Below are 16,867 nucleotides of genomic sequence, written 5' to 3' on the forward strand. Positions count from 1 at the left end.
ATGAGTGGAATGGCTTAACACGTCCACCAGGCCACCAGATTAACCTAGGACAGTGGTTCTCAACCTTCCTAATGCCGTGACCCTTTAATACAGTTCCTCATGCTGTGGTGACCCCCGACCACAAAATTATCTTCGTTGCTACTTCATAACTGTGATTTTGCTACTGTTATGAATCATAATGTAAAATATCCGATACGCAGGCTATCTGATATGTGATCCCCGTGAAAGAGTCATTAGACTCTTCCGACCCACAGAGGTTGTGACCCGTAGGTTGAGAACCACTGACCTAAGAGAAGAGAACAGGATAGAACAGGCGCTTAAGACCAACTTGATCAGGAAAAAACCTTCAGGACAAAGGATCCTTGAGTTCTGAGAGGCGTGAAGGAGGCGGGAGTAGGCAGCTGCTTGCTGACTTTCGTGTCTGGAGAGCAGGACAGACCGGAATCTGCCCCTGCTTTCCTGCTCCCAGTTTAGTCTCTGGAATGTTGACCTCTTCAAGCACTGGTTCCCTCATCTGTACGGCAACTCCTGCCTGCTGAGCTTGTCATGAGGACTGGGCATTACAGCCTGTGAAGGCGCCTGCTCGGCGTTTGCAACATTGTAGCCCTCAAGAAGCCATAACCACAGAAGCAAGAGTGTGGTGCTTAACCTGAGTCAGCACCGCCCTGCCTGCTCCGTGCTAGTCCTTTATGACTCAGAAGCAATTTCTTTTCCTCCGCGTGGCAGATGGGGAACCAGGCACAAAGGGTTCCAAGCTTGACTAGGGTCGTGGGGCTGGAAGCCCGCGGTAGAATGGGGGTTTGGAGTGGACCCTCCTGGCACCTTCTCTGAGCTCTGACATTGTTTCTGCTTCTCAGCCTGCGAGTGTGATCCAGATGGGGCAGTGCCAGGAGCTCCTTGTGACCCACTGACAGGCCAGTGCGTGTGCAAAGAGCATGTGCAAGGAGAGCGTTGTGACCTCTGCAAGCCTGGCTTCACGGGACTCACCTTTGCCAACCCCCAGGGCTGCCACCGTGAGTAGAGGGCAGGGAGGCTGTGGTTGGGCATGAGGCAGGCTGTACAGGTCCTTGGAGTGTCCTCAGAGGAAGGCCCACTCCAGGCACTGTGTGCTGCACCACCGTCCTCCAGCAAGTGGCAGCACAGGCCTGGCATGGAAGGTGTGTTTGAGTCAGTTCCTGCCAGGGTGGGCGGGCCAAACTGCCAGGTGTCTGGGAAGGCACAGCGGCCTTATGAGTCAGCCAAGCTATGCACAAAGACAGGCCCTGTGACTTCAGGCTGATCTCATACCAGAGCTCAACGTCTGGGGGATGCACCAGCCCTGCACAGTTTAGCCCTGGATTCTATCTACAGAGTGAGAGTCTGGGACACCGTCCCCAGAAGCAGGGCCAGACAGAGCCTGGTAGGAAGGGTCCCTGAGGGTATGTTCTCAAGTAAGTCACAGGACAGGTGCTTTTCCAGGGTTGGGCCCCTCTGGTGCATGTTTTCTGGGGCCAGCCTATCTGTGGGAACCTGTCTATACTCATCAGCCCTCCCTCCCACAGGCTGTGACTGCAGCATCCTAGGTGCCCGGCGAGATATGCCTTGCGAGGAGGAAAGTGGGCGCTGCTTGTGTCTGCCCAATGTGGTAGGCCCCAAATGTGACCAGTGTGCCCCTTCCTTCTGGAAGCTAGCCAGTGGCAGGGGCTGCGAACCCTGTAACTGTGACCCGCGCAATTCTCTCAGCCCACAGTGCAACCAGGTATGAGGAACATTGGCCTATGGGCTCTTCATTCACAGAGGGGTCCTGCCTAGGAATGTCTCCATCTCTCCTACACTGCTCTCTGGCCTCCCTACAGTCAGGCAAGGCTACATCTGTCCCCTTTCCCCTTGGGGGAGGCCACCAGATGTCCCTCCCTCTGTGGTTCTCAGCCTTGGGCCAGGCTTGTTCCCCGCGCTGTCGCAGCTCAGTGCTGGGACTTGACTTTGGGTTGTCTTTCAGTAGGAGCCCTAGTTTTGGGGAACACCCAGATCTGCAGAGCAAGGATCTTGGGCACAGTACCTAGTAGGAAGGCCAGGAAGCAACTGGATGGGTCTGCCATGGCATTTTTTTTTTTCAGTTTACAGGGCAGTGTCCTTGTCGGGAAGGGTTTGGTGGCCTGACATGCAACTCTGCAGCTATCCGTCAATGTTCTGACCGGACCCACGGAGATGTAGCTACGGGGTGCCGAGGTGCGTGCTTATTGCATGGTCAGGTAGCAGGCAGGTAGAGGGGCAGGATAAGGGGTGCTTGGTGAAGGGCACTGATATGATTGGACCTTCTGTACTGATGACCAGGGCAACTCTGTTGAGCATCTTCCCTTGAAGACTGTCTGGCCTCCCAGTGCCTGGATCAGGTTAACTAAGGTGGTCCTCACACGCGAGGATGGAGGGCAAGTGTCCTTGCTCCCACTCCCTGAGAGCCTTGGCCAGCAGCAGTGGAGAAAATAGATCATGAGGAGGACTAGAGTGATATGGTATTCCCCTCTGTATGCTGTGATTACCATTTATGAATAAAGAAACTGCTTTGGACCTATAGCAGGGCAGAACTTAGCTAGGTGGGGAAAACTAAATTGAATGCTGGGAGGAAGAAGGCAGAGTCAGAGAGAAGTCATGGAGCCGCTGCCAGAGACAGAAACGCCAGAACCTGACCTGTAGGCCACAAGCCTCGTGGTAAAATATAAAATAATGGAAATGGGTTAAATTAAGATGTAAAAGTTAACCAATAAGAAGTTAGAGCTAATAGGCCAAGCAGTGATTTAATTAATACAGTTTCTGTGTGATCATTTCCACGGCTGAGCAGCCGGGAACCAGCAAGCGGCCTCCCACTACACTGGAGTGTTTTCCTGGAGGACTTATATATCAGTCATGGCGTGGGACTAGAGTCTAAGGGCCAGCATTGATCTCAGCTCTGCCTTGCAGGGGCTGAGCAAGGTGCCCCCCTTTCACACTCTTCCTCTTAAGGAGGAGATACAGTGTTCTGAGACCTTGCGTGCCTTGGTTGCCTCCTAAACAGAATGCACAATGGTGTGCTGGTCCAATGGGTTCACACGCATGTGGATGCGTGACCGAGAACATGCCTGGCCTGCCATGAGTGCTGATGACAAGCTTTCCGTCAGTCACTGTCGCGGCTTCATCCTCACCAGGCTCCTTCCTTTCCCTGACCCCAGCCTCTAAGTGTCAATTCTCCCGCCCTAGCCTGTGACTGCGACTTCAGAGGAACCGAGGGTCCTGGCTGTGACAAATCCTCAGGCCGCTGCCTCTGCCGTCCTGGCATAACTGGGCCCCGTTGTGACCAGTGCAAGAGAGGCTACTGTGACCGCTACCCAGTATGTGTGGCCTGCCACTCCTGCTTCCAGACCTATGACGTGGACCTCCAGGAGCAGGCTCGGCGCCTCGGTGGTCTCCATAATGCTACTGAAGGCCTGTGGACAGGGACAGGTCGGGAAGACCAAGGCCTGGCCTCTCGGTTGCTAGATGCCAAGAGCAAGATCGAGCAGATCAGACAGATCCTGGGGGGCACCTCTGTCACAGAGCAGGAAATGGCTCAGGTGGCAAACGCCATCTTGTCTATCAGGTAGGTCCTTTTCTCCGACAAGCTGCTGGAGGGATCATGCCAGTGGATTTGGGTGAGGGCTACACTGGGCCATTCTGGTCCACAGGGCATTTTTATGCATCCCTTCTCTTAGCTGCCAGGGCAGGTCTGTGGATGTGGAGTGTGGTGTTGATTCCATTCTACAGATGTGGAGACGGGCAAAGACGTGATGAGCTGTACAGACACAGATCCAGAGCCTGAGTCCAGCGTTCTTCCTGAGCCTGGACTGTCAGTGGGATCGTCAGCCCTGGCTTAGTCACCTTGGCAGAGGGCACCCAAGAGGCAGGGCCACTAAAAATATCTCTGAATTTGCCTTTAGAATGAAAGCAGTCCCACCCACACCCCCTCCTACCAGCAGAGGCGCCTTCTTTGGGAACTGAGGTTCTGAAGCTTCTATAATTAGCTTGTATTCCCTGAGCATTGGTGGAGGGATAGTGCCAAGCCCAAAAAGAATAAAAGGCTCTGTTACCCATGGGGAGGTGTTACGACATCCTTGGCAGTGTGGGGGTTGGGGAACCAATGGATGAGCTACAGCTTGTCGGAACTTGCTCATTTCATTCATTCCACGTTTGGGTGTGGATACGTGCTCACGAGTGTGCAGCTGCACGCGTGTACAGAGGCCAGAGCAGAATATTGGGTTCTCCTGCTGTCACTGTATGACTGACTGACTGCCTTGAGACAGGGTCTCCCACTGACTCAGAAGTTCCCTGCTTTATTGAGGTCTAGCTTTTAATGTGTGTACTGGAGATTTGAACTCAGGTCTTTATTCTTGTAGAACAGACATTCTTATTCACTAGACCATCTCTCCCCAGTCCTTCCAAATAGGCTTTTGAGTGCCCAATAGGATACAGGTATTGCACAAGGGTTATTAAAATATCAAGACATGGTCTTCACATGCCAAGGGCTAAGGTATTGTCCTGTAAGCAGGAACATGCTACACGGGGTATGTTAGCTAAGATTCTCGCAGCGGAGGCCATGGTAGCCTGCACAGGGGAAGGGCTATATGACCTAAGTCTCAGAATTAGGTGGCCAGTCCACAGGTGATCAACATAGGAATGTGTTGTGTCTTGGTAGGCCCTGAAGGGTATGCTGTGCCTGGACAAGGTTGTGTGGTAGAGATGTGTAGGATGGGGTGGGGGGCAGCATGGTGGTGTAGCAGAGGGCAGGAAGCATGAAGACAGTGGCCCCCAAACTTAGGACTCAGGGCCTAGAGTGACACCCCAAGCCTCTGTCAGATAGGAATGGCCAGTGAGTGTGCAATGGGGTTGGAGCTCCATGGGGAAAGTTGGGCTACAGAGGAGAGAATGGGAACCAGCCCAAACATAAGGTAAAAACTGAAATCAGCCTGGGGAGCCAAGGGAGCCAGCAGGGTGTCTCTCTTCAGGGAAGCCAGGAACAGCCGGGAAATGGAGGTAGATCCCGATGTTAGACTGACAGAAGCTAAGGAGAAAGAGAGAGAGGACATTTAAAGTCACCTGCAGAGAGATGGGGTCAGCTATGCCGGGACTCTAGGTTGTTGGAGCCTCTGCTGGGCAGAATTCTCAGTAGCATATGGATTGTCCTCTCTCATTCCCTGGTGGAAGGTCCTTCCCCATGCAGTCTGCTCCTCCTGGCTCAGGTACAGCGTCTCCCTATATTTCAGCAAATATCCTTCTGTCTCAGGCGGACTCTCCAGGGCCTGCCTCTGGACCTTCCCTTAGAGGGGGAGATGGAGTCCTTCTCGGGAGACCTGGGGAATCTGGACAGAAGCTTCAATCGCCTCCTCCTGATATATCAGAGCAAGAAGGAGCAATTTGAGAAGCTAAGCAGTGCAGACCCTTCAGGTGAGGACAGGGGCATGGGCTACTCTTCCCTAGGGAGAAAGGCCCCTACCCAAGGCCTCCAGCCCCTCTATTTTCCTTTTCCTCAGGAGCCTTCCGTATGCTGACCACCGCTTACGAGCAGTCCTCCCGGGCTGCACAGCAGGTGTCCGACAGTTCCAGCCTGCTGAGCCAGCTGAGGGACAGTCACATGGAGGTAGAAGGGCTGGAGATTCAGTCTGGGGGAGGAGGAGCTGGAGGAGCCCAACTCGTGGCCCTGCGTTTGGAGATGGCTTCGTTGCCCGACTTGACATTCACTGCCAACAAGGTGACTGGGAATGAGAGCCCATGTCCTCATCTGTCCCATTCAGATCCTACCCCACTCGTCCTGACCCTATGTCTGTACTGTGCACTCAGGGGTTGCCAAGGAAACATGGTCCTGGTTGCCATGGAGATGTGTGGCTGTTTCGTGTGGGATGGGAGTGGTTGTGGTGTGGCTTCTTTGACACCCTCATCTCTCTACAGCTCTGTGGCAGCTCTAGGCAGACACCGTGCACCCCGGGATCGTGCCCTGGAGAGCTGTGCCCCCATGACAATGGCACAGCCTGTGGTTCTCGCTGCATGGGAGCCTTGCCCAGAGCCAGAGGGGCCTTCCATATGGCAGGGCAGGTAGCCGAGCAGCTACGGGGCTTTAACGCCCAGCTCCAGCAGACCAGGCAGATGGTAGGTACCACAAAGGATGGGAGCAAGAGGCAGAGAGGGTGGAGTCCCTTGGGCGATTCGGAATTCACACTTGACAGTCAGGAGAGCAAAGCCCAGAGATCTTAAAGAGATTTGTCTATGCCCCCCAGCAACTGTAAGATAGAATTTGGAGCTACTCTCTTGAGCTTTCTCTTAAAGTCCTCCATAAATATCATTTGCAAACTGGGCTGGTTGCAGGTCCCAAGGGAGAGGATGCCCCATAGATTCCTTGGGAGCTGCCAAGAGGCTCGTTGGGGGTTGTCCTTTTTCTGACCCACGTCGTGTTTCAACAGATTAGGGCAGCTGAGGAGGCAGCGTCCAAGGTTCAATCAGATGCCCAGCGCCTCGAGACCCAGGTGAGCACCAGCCGCATGCAGATGGAAGAGGACGTGCAGCGCACGCGGCTTCTCATCCAGCAGGTGCGGGGCTTCCTCACAGGTGAGCTGACTTTCATCTCTGCGAGTATTCTGGCTCTCCTCAGCCCCTCCTGCCCATGTCTAGCTCATTAGTCCACCACCTCCTTCCTACCATGCCTGCTGTCCACGGACTCGACCATATCTCTTGCCTGGTCTTTGGCTATTGATTTTCTTGCCTTCCACCCCTTCCCCAACTTCCCCACCTTGCTCTTAGATGAGCATGGGCTCCTTTCCTGACCTCTGTCCATCTCTTCTACCAGGTGCCACTTTGACTTTGTCAGGTCCTTGCCCACTGGAGGGTCTGTCACTGATCCTTGCTGGCCTGGGATAAACGGCTCCAAGGTTACAGCTTTAAATGTCACCTCCCCAGAGAGGCCTTCTGTGGTCTCTGTCTGTGTATCCCTCCGCTCAGGAATGGCTGTACAGTCCATTCGGTGTGTGCCTCTGGGACAGCAAGGATGGATGCCTGCTTGGCTCATGGGTCTTCGGGCACATATATAAGATTGGTGGAATGAAGGAGTGGATGGGACAGATCCTTTCTTCAGTGGCCTAGGGGATGAGCTAGGACTCAGGGAACTCGACTCCGGGCAAGCCGTTTCTCTTGACCTTAACTTTCCCTTGAAAACGGAGTCGGTAGTATTCTACAAGTTTTCCCCCAAGAACTGAGTAACTGCTGCAAAATGTGCTTTGACACATGAAAGGGGCCTCTGGAGTGTATTATTAGCTCTCGGGTCCCTGCCAGGACTTTGCTTGGCTGGAAGCCTGGTTGATATGAGCTAAGGGCCGGGCACAGCAGTGGTGGCTCACGGCACTACTGCAGTGGTTTTACCCCAAATAGGCCAAAGCTGTCTCCTGAGTGCAGACAGCCCGCCATGCAGGAGCTGTGGGTGGATGCAAGCCTGACTCAAGCCCGGGAGGGGTCGACAGAGGCCCCGTGACTTAAGCAGGAGGAACCACTGGGAAGTGTGTTATGGGAGTGCAGGGGTAAGGTCCCTGGCACAGAAGGACAAAAGGGTAACCAAGGTTTGGGGCTTGAGCAGGTCCTGCTCAGGCTGGGAGGGGCTGACTTCTCTGTGAAGCTTGGGCTCTGCTCCTGGGAGCAGGTGGGAGCTTCCAGGTTCCTCCCCCTTCTCAGCCAGGCTGCACCTCAGATCAGGGCCTGTGATGAGTTCAGGGGCAGAGGGGGCATGGGTCTGAGAGAGGCTTGGCTGTGGGTGGGACCCCTGAGAGTTCTCATAACCGCCACTTGGTGGATTCTAGTCTGCAGACCCATGGTAGGGGGTGCCAATCCCAGCTGCTGCCGCCGCAGGAGAGAGTGGGAGGCCCGTGGATGAAGGAGGAGTGTTGCCTTTGTTAGCCCTTCAGGTGGAATTGAGGAAGTTCTCAGGCGGGATTTATGGAGCAGTTCCTAAGTACAGGCGGTGTTTGAGGGACTTTGTATCACATCCCTTAACCCGGGTCACCCTAGCTAAGTACTGCTATTATCTCCAATTCTCATGTGAGGAATGCACAGAGAGGTGACTTGCCAGAAGGTATCCAGCTGTAGGTGGTGCACACACAAGCACATGCGGGCACACACACACACACACTCATGGTGCACACACATACACACCCAAAAGTGCCTCCTTACTTTTGATGTTTTCCCCCTCTCTGTATTCTCTCCCTTCCATTGCCTCTTCTGACCTGACTAATTTCTCCTCTAAGATGCCTCTCAGGTTTCCCAACCCTTCAGGAAGCCTCCCTGGTCCTGAAGGAGGTGCTTCCCCGTTGCTGGCCCAGTGCACACCCTGCAGGTCACACTGGGTTATGATTTATCTTTTATATGTCCCTCATTCCCACTACATTTTGAGTCCCACAAGGGCTGGGGTAGAGTCTGACAGGATCTTCGCCCCCACTGCCTGGGCTGTGCATGCCGATGTTTACTGAGACCCCTCTGCCTCAGAACATTATGACTGAGCGGATTGTACACCCAGTCATGCATGCTGCTGCCGCCATCGTGAAAAGCATAGGAAGCACCTACGCTGGCTGGGGCTATGATCTTGGCCGGAGGCTTTCTGGGAAAGGTGTCCATTCAGCCCCATTTGGAGAACAAGATTGGGCTCCAGGAAGGGGCAGTGTGTCTAGAGTAGATCCCCATGGAGCTGCGCGTGAGGTGGGAAGGCTAGTTAAATGACCAGGGCTCCAGGAAGGGGCAGCGTGTCTAGAGTAGAGCCCCATGGAGCTGCGCGTGAGGTGGGAAGGCTTAGTTAAATGACCAGGGCTGCATCGTGAGCTCCCAGGACCTTGAGCGTCTTGCTGCATAACCTGGAGCATCTCATCTCCTTTCTCTCAAGAAGGCCCTTCCTCCTGGTGAGAGGAAGGGCAGGGACGGGATAGGACCTATGTCGCCTGCTGCCTGTGAAGAGAAGTCCCAGAACCCTAGAGGAGTTCAGGCCAGGCTATACTATCTGGTCGAGTGGACACATCTTTCCAGAGTGATATCTGCAGAAGCAGCCGAGAGATGAGAAGGTGTCATTTTTGTACTTGTGTCTTGGGTCTCTCTGAGACTCTTTGTAAAAACTCTGGCTAACTGTTGGTGACATGTCACAGCCCAGGGTGTGTGTGTGTTGTGTGTGTGTGTGTGTGTGTGTAGGTCTTTCAAAACATGTCACAGGTCAGGAGACTGAACCCAAGAGGCAGGAACAGTGAAGAGCAAGTGCCTTTTCGGTTACTCCTCAAATGCAAAGTCCCTTCGAAGGCCTGAGCTGGGGATCTGGGGACATGAATGGACAAAAACCCAGTCTCTGTCCTCAGGGGTTCACACTGAAGCAGGAGAAGGGAGCCAAACCAGGAAGACAAGCGTTTCCATGGGGGTGGGGTCACGGCGAATGCTGGTTCTGGATTCCATGGCTAGGATCAGGGAAAAACTTGGTAATCCTTTTCTGCCTTTGTGAACATGAGTACTTGGGCCTGAAGAGGGGGGGCAGGGAAGGGGAGGGGTCTTACTGCCAAGGAAGCAGCTCCAATTCCTGGCCGCTCTCTCCTAATTTGGAGCTGATTATGAATGTGCTGCTGGCATTGTTCCGCACCAGCTGCTTGGCACCACCTCCTCCTGCAAGCCCACAGCTTCCTGTGGCACCAGACACTTAGCTGCCACAGCTGTGCCCACATCCCTCCTCCTCTCGGCAGTACACAGGACAGGAATCCTATAGCGTCCCGGAAACACCCTGACACCAGCAGCAGCAGCACCAGCACCAGAGAAAGGTGCCTGGGTTTTTCCAGGAGTAGGACTATAGCAGACATCCCCCAGGGGTGCTACCCAGCCTGGAGGGGCCTCTAATCTGATGGTTTGGTTGGCTGTCTTCCAGACCCTGACACAGACGCAGCCACCATCCAAGAGGTCAGTGAAGCTGTCCTGGCGCTCTGGCTGCCCACAGACTCAGCCACAGTGCTTCGCAAGATGAAAGAGATCCAGGCCATTGCTGCCAGGCTCCCCAATGTGGATCTGGTGCTGTCCCAAACCAAGCAGGACATCGCACGGGCCCGCAGGCTCCAGGCTGAGGCTGAGAAAGCCAGGTATGGCCACTGGCCCCAGTGCCTTCCTAATGGAACTGGGTCCATGTTTACTCCCCAACCTTGTGGCTGGGAGAGGGGGTACAGGGGCTGTAGCATGGGGAGGGGGCTTACCACGCCAGGGAAGCTAGGCTATCTGCAGGGTCCAGGGTACATTTCGTTCACTTGACTTAGTACTTCACACAGGGAGCTCGTGTCACACAGAGTGCTGTGGGAATCACTGTCATACTCAGCTGTCTCTGGGTGGGTCCTGTGGGGAGAGAGCCAATGCTTTCCCTTGTCTGCCTAAGAGCCATGTTCTCCAGGACTGGTGTGGACCAAGATCATACTCGCTCATTTGGTGCCCACTCATTCCCTTTCCCCTTCCTTTACTCAGAAGCCGAGCCCAAGCTGTGGAAGGCCAGGTTGATGATGTGGTTGGGAACCTTCGGCAGGGGACCATGGCTCTGCAGGAAGCTCAGGACACTATGCAGGGCACTGGCCGCTCTCTTCGGCTCATCCAGGAAAGGGTTGCTGAGGTAAGACTTTAGAGGTAACGAAACATTTAGGTACAAGAAGGTGCTAGAATGTGAGCTGGTTAGGTGCCACCTAGTTAGATACACTTGCTGGGCTTTGAGCTGCAGATTTGTCTCACCTGACCAGGATGCAAAAGCAGGGATGGGCTCTGAGCTGCATTGGGGATGAAGTCAGTGGAGCTGGAAAAGGGGAAAACCTGAGTATCACTGGGCAAGGTAGCTTAGAGTCAAAGCATTGTGGTCAGGAAGACTCTGCTCCCTGAAGAGCGAGAGACAAGCTAGGAAAACGAGGTCCCTTGATGCCTGTGAGGCCCAACACTAACCCCGATTCCTCTATCTTTTCCCGAAGGTCCAACAGGTCCTGGTGCCAGCTGAAAGGCTGGTGAGGGGCATGAAGGAGCAGATGAGTGGATTTTGGGCACGGATGGAGAAGCTCCGCCACCAGGCCCAGCAGGAGCAGGCACAGGCAATGCGGGCCCAGAAGCTTGCAGAGGGTGCCAGCAAGCAGGCAATGAGTGCCCAGGAGGTACAAAGAGGGCAGAGTTGTCCCAGGGATGGGGAACCAGAGCTGGACTCCTGAGCAGGAAGGTTACTGCACCTTCTATAAAACCACACAGGACAGAGCCAGAATGGTTCAGCATGGACCCCAAACACAGCCTGAGTCTGAATTCTACCCCTGCTCCTCTGGGTAGCTGGGCGGGACATGAGAGCCATCCTAGACACATTTACAAATGAGACAGTGGCTTGTGCCCAGCTCCAAGTTCATCTATAAAGTAGTCCTCTTGATATCCACTCTGGAGCTTGTATCCCAAGTCTCCACCATGGTCAGACGTCCATGGCTTGGACAGACACCCTGGCCACCATGCTAGTTAGAATCAGGACAAAGAAGATCGAAGAGTCCTTTTGGGGTATCAGGTATACCACTTGCTTTACCCAGGGCAGGAATATGGGCATTTGCAATCCTGGTCTAGTGACCAAGTTGTCAACGTACTTTGGTATTAACCTGCCATTTTCTGCCTGGCAAGTATGGTGGGTTGTGGCACAATGGAAGGAAAAGACAAAGTGTTAAGACATCCCTTGGGGCTCAGAGGTAGAGCAGTTCAGGCAAACCCAACCCTTGGGGGATACCAGGAGGCTGTGAGCTGATTTGGGCAATGCCAGTTAGCCACTGGCATTTAGGATTTGGGAATGACCTACCTTTCCAGGGCTTCGAGAGACTCAAGCAAAGGTATACAGAGTTGAAGGACCGGCTGGGGCAGAGTCCCATGCTGGGTGAGCAAGGCAGTCGAATCCTGAGCATCAAGACAGAGGCAGAGGAGTTGTTTGGGGAGACCATGGAGATGATGGACAAAATGGAAGGTGAGCATGACCCAGGGACTTTTTAAATTATAGTTTACGTGTGTGCAGTTGTGGGAGTCCACATGTGCCGTAGCATATCTGTGGAGGTCAAAGGGCAGCTTGCAGACGTTGCTTGTCAAGTTCAGGTTGTCAGGCATGGTGGTGGTCGCCTTTACCCACAAAGCCATCTCACTGGCCCATCCCATCTGTGTCTCCCAAAACTCATTCCATTGGAACCAAGCCAGCAACGCTAAGGAAATGTGACCAGTTAAGACGCCCTGAGCATGTTGTACAGCTACAAGACTGCAGGAATGCAGTGAGGTGCCGGTTACATGGCCCGGTCCCGGAGAAACTCACAGTCCAGCTGGGGTCTTTGCTCCTCAAAACACAGGCTTTGCTATACAGTCACACACGGGTCAGTGATGAGGACACAGATCTCTAGGGGCTCAGAGGACAATCAATGCCAGAGAGAGATGTTCAGAGAGGTAAGATCTGAGGAAGGAGGCTCAGGCCTAGGAGAGGCTAGGGGACAATGAAGGACCTCAGGAGGATGGCCATGAGAAGGAAGAGGAGCGTTCTGAGCATGTGACAGTCACCCTGAAGGAGAGGGAGGAATCTGAAGGGGGCAGTAGCATGGCTCCTTGCTGCCCCGATAATGAGGGCAGATACCGACTCAGCAGTGAACCATCTAAGGCCATTGGAGGGTTTGGAACGTGGAGACATAGCAATAATAGCCGTAGAAAGGGGACATTCCTAGGAACCTGACAATCTGTAGATATGATGGTGGGACCCACCGGTGTGTCCAGGAAATGACATACACATTATTCCTCTGGATTTCAATAAAAATGGTTGGCAAAATCTCATTTATAACCAGATGAACAGTATAGAAAAGATTAGTTTGGTGAGTTTATGGGGAATTGCTGAGAGGCGTGGCCACAAACCCCAAAGGAGAGCTGGAGGTTGGTTCAGCACTTGTCCTGGCCTTGTCTAGCAATACTGTGTCCACAGATAACAATTTGTTTATCATATCTGAAGATAGCAGATAATACACCAGGAAACAGAATCACCACCCAGATCTAAAATGGTGGGTGAGCTGGAAATGACGTAAGAAGGAAATTATGTAAGCAGGTCCACTGTTTGGGTCTCTATCACTAAACCACGGCTTTGGTGGAAACGCCTCTATGCGTGGCTTATGTCACCGGAAGTACTTTGTAACTGGTAAGTGGTGGCAAGAGCAAGCTGTTCCTCACCTGAAAGAGACTCAAGAGTTCTGAGTCACCGTTGAGTTGTTTTAAGTCAGCAGTGTCTTGCTCACTGCCGAAGACTGAACAAACATTGGGCATCTGAACCAACGGGAGGCAACAGCTGAAGGGTGACAGCAGAATGACTGTCTGCTCAGCACACAGCATGGGAGCAGGACTTTACCTACTTAGGATTCACCTTCATGGGATCCTCTGGGACTGGGGTGTGGGGAGCAAGGAACGGAACAGTGGATGTTTAACCTTATAGGTGTTTCCAGTGTCTATCAGCCTGCAATTCCACGTGGAGGTTCACTGGCTGCATATCAGCCCAGGGCCAATGCTGCTGCCCCCGTTGGGGATGGTGAGGGCTACCCCATCTTCAGTAAGATACTGACAGACCTATAGATGTGATGGTGGGACCGGTGTGTCCAAGAAATGCCATACACATGATTCCTCTACATAGGTAGAAGCAAGAAGTGGTCAGATTTGGGCTTCGTGAGAAGGTGACTTCTGACATAGCCAGTGCTGCTCAATGCTACCCTGTGAGGCAGGTCACACTCCCTCCCTACCCCCGGCAAAGCCCAGGCTGTCACAGTAGAGTAGCGGGGATTCCAGTGTGAGGCGGGGCTGCCTGGGTCACGTGAGAGAACTTCGGCGTGTCTTACCTGGGGATGGTACATGAACGCCCTGGGGATGGGGAGCAGAACATTTTCCTGGAGTGATACTATAGGGCAAAAAAGCAAAGAAAGACCCAAGTCGCCTGGCCAGCTTTTTCCAGCATCCATTGGTAGGATTGAGGACTGCTTGCCCTACTGGGGTTGTTAATCTTGGGGGCAATACAGTCTTTCATCACCTTGGAATAACCAGGAGCCTGGATGGAGGAGAGGGTCAGATAAAGGGAAGACGGAGAGAGAAGGCCTGGTCCTGCCAGGTTTTGCATGGGATGGGGCTGGAGGAGCAGATCATAATTGAGAACGGTCTGCTTCAGTAGTTGACGGCTTAGCGGAGACCCTTGTCCTTGCTGCCTCCCAGTTGGGGGAGGGGAAGGACAGACTGGGAGTCCTTTAGTGTCTCAACTTCTGATTCTTCCCCATGGCTGTTCCATCTGCCTCAGACATGGAGTCAGAGCTGCTTCGCGGGAGTCAGGCCATCATGCTACGCTCCGCAGACCTGTCGGGGCTGGAGAAGCGCGTGGAGCAGATCCGCAGTTACATCAATGGGCGTGTGCTCTACTATGCCACCTGCAAGTGACCTGAAGCCCCAGCTTCAGACACATTCCCCTCTGCCTTGGAAGGGCACGCTGGGCGGGGGAGTGTTTCCTAGCCCTAGGACACTTTGATACCATTGATAGCCTCGTCTGGTCACCCTGGGTGTGCTGCTGCTGGGTATCTGACTGCCATTGAGCCGGTGCTTACAAGACCACATTTAAAGGAGAGATGGTGTGTGTGGGTGGGTGGGGATGCTATCACAGCTGAAGTTACAGCTCGGCTGTACAGTGTGCCCCCCACACCTACTCCTGCCCTCCACTGTGGTAGAAATTGGGATCAACACAAAAACTACACAGAGTGATACAAATACAAAGCCCAATTAAAAAAATCTTTGAACAAGAGCCTGGAAACTGAAGAAGAAAATGATCTGAGTCTGTATTAAGTAACCTCTGTCACCTTTCCTGCCTCCTGTTGAGGTTCCTGTGAACTCAGTCCTGTGGCTTGCTCTGATTACCCAGTCTAGCTCAGTTGGCCCCGGACTCAGGCAGATTGAGCTCATCCATCTCAGGACTGGTGTCCATCTGTTTCGACTACCTCAGTGTCCTCTGCTTTACCCAGGCAGCGTAGGAGAGGGGAGACTCTAGGTGGCAGTCTGTGGCCTGAGATTGCCCAAGGGTGGGGGTGGTAAAGCAGACCCGGAGACTCTCAGCTTCCAGCGCTGAGAGCAAGGCATTTGAAGTTGGTCATGTAGATTCAGACGCTCAAGCTGGTGGTATGTTTTCTCTTGGTTTTAATCACAAGCAGCCAGGGCACTGGGCAGCTTGTGCATGCTATAGCTTTCATTGTACCCCGTGTCCCTTAAGGCTTGGCAGCTCCCTGGAACTCTTCAGCCACCAGGACACACAGTTTCTTATCCTTGGCTCCTGGAAACCTTTTTTAGCTTTGGCTTCCTGTCTGCTTTCGCTTCGCTGGTGAGACCACTTTTTGATGCCTCTGCCCCCTTTATGTAGGGAGGCAGCTGCCTCTCTCCTGCTGTGGTCTTCCTTGGTGCTCCTGCCATCTCTTCCTCGTGTTACCACCTCAGGTCACTCTATGGCCACAGGGGCTGTTTCCCTATTAACGGGGTGAACAGTCTGTAAGAGATGCAGTGTCATTGCACAGGCCTCCACATTTGCACGAAGGGCTGTGTCTTGGTCAGTGCTCTATTGCTGAGAAGACAAGCTATGAACAAGACAACTCTACTGAAGAAAAGCGTTTAATTGGGGTTTGCTTACTCTTTTAGAGGTTTAGTCCATTATTGCCATGGTGCGTTGCATGGTGGCACACAAACAGACGTGGTAGCTGAGAGTTCTACATCCAGATCCAAAGGCAGCAGGAAGAGAGAGAGAAACACTGGGCCTGGCTTGAGCTTTTGAAACATCAAAGCACACCCTCAGTGATTCTTTTCCTCCAGCCAGGCCACACCTACTCCAACAAGGCCACATCTCCTAACCCTTTCAAATAGTGCCTCTTTCCAAGCACTCAAATATATCTGCCTATTGGGGCCATCCTTCTTCAAACCACCATAGACTGTGCTTGTACTAATCACAGAGCCTTGTGCTGGGCCAAGTGCTCCGTCTCTGGCCCAGGTGGAAATGACTTACGAAGCTCACTGAGGCTTGTGATAGTAGAATGCTTGCTTTAAGTGGTTTAAAAGAGCAGTACCAGGAATGTTGCCTCCTGAAGCGGAGCTGTGCTTCTGCAACAAGCAGCTGTGCTGTAGTGTGGCTTTCTCAAGGCACTCCTGGAGGTTTAAAACAGCCAGGCGGCAATGAGGACATCCACGCAGCTCTCAGGGAAAAGATACTCACCTGGAAATCCTCTGTTTAAGGTAACTGGACGTCAAGGAAGGGGTCAACAACTATCAGCCAAAAAATCAAATCCCTACCCTACTGTCCTCCCTCTCAACATTAATTATATAAAAGGAAGATAGATATTAAAAGGGCGGCTTATAATAATGGTCTGTTCCTAACATTAACGTTTGGTTCACAGGACTTAGTCTTCTGCACTCAGTCAAACATCCCCGGGGCAGAACTAGGTCATTTTGCTTGTCCCAGAGTCAGGGCAAAGGCTAGAAACTGTTAAAAATAACTGTGTATGTTGATACGAAATGTCACAAACATTTGTGTTCTAGCCATGGTCCAGGCGCTAAGCTAGGCACTGTCCCTCCCTCCCACCCTTTCCTTCCCACCTCATCTCTTCTTTCCCTCCTTTTCCTTTGCTCTTATCTTTTCTTCCTTTTTCTTTGAGATAAGGTCACACTGCAGGCAGCAAAGGCTAGCCTTGAACTCACAGTCCTCCTGCCCAGCCTCCCAAGTGCTGAGATTATAGATGCATGCCATCAGGCCTGGCTTAGATTAACTTCTTGTTCATTATTGATCGTTTAAGTTTTTTGGGGGCAGCGTGTC

The 16,867-nt window shown here is 53.0% G+C and overlaps 1 protein-coding gene across 1 annotated transcript in view; it reads left to right on the forward strand.

The window, feature by feature from the left end:
• Positions 1 to 14,821, forward strand: part of Lamb3 (laminin subunit beta 3) — a 40,759-nt gene extending 25,938 nt beyond the window's left edge. Inside the window, exons 10-22 of the mRNA XM_026779990.1 lie at positions 858 to 1,013; positions 1,542 to 1,738; positions 2,097 to 2,208; positions 3,214 to 3,592; positions 5,273 to 5,433; positions 5,520 to 5,737; positions 5,935 to 6,132; positions 6,444 to 6,588; positions 9,914 to 10,121; positions 10,495 to 10,636; positions 10,983 to 11,159; positions 11,839 to 11,992; positions 14,327 to 14,821. Coding sequence (XP_026635791.1) covers positions 858 to 1,013; positions 1,542 to 1,738; positions 2,097 to 2,208; positions 3,214 to 3,592; positions 5,273 to 5,433; positions 5,520 to 5,737; positions 5,935 to 6,132; positions 6,444 to 6,588; positions 9,914 to 10,121; positions 10,495 to 10,636; positions 10,983 to 11,159; positions 11,839 to 11,992; positions 14,327 to 14,463 — 2,384 coding nt within the window. The 3' untranslated portion in view covers positions 14,464 to 14,821. The remainder of the gene's footprint in view (positions 1 to 857; positions 1,014 to 1,541; positions 1,739 to 2,096; positions 2,209 to 3,213; positions 3,593 to 5,272; positions 5,434 to 5,519; positions 5,738 to 5,934; positions 6,133 to 6,443; positions 6,589 to 9,913; positions 10,122 to 10,494; positions 10,637 to 10,982; positions 11,160 to 11,838; positions 11,993 to 14,326) is intronic.
• Positions 14,822 to 16,867: the final 2,046 nt, after the last annotated feature.

This window comes from Microtus ochrogaster, chromosome 6, assembly GCF_000317375.1.
Source record: "Microtus ochrogaster isolate Prairie Vole_2 chromosome 6, MicOch1.0, whole genome shotgun sequence".
NCBI lineage: Eukaryota > Metazoa > Chordata > Mammalia > Rodentia > Cricetidae > Microtus > Microtus ochrogaster.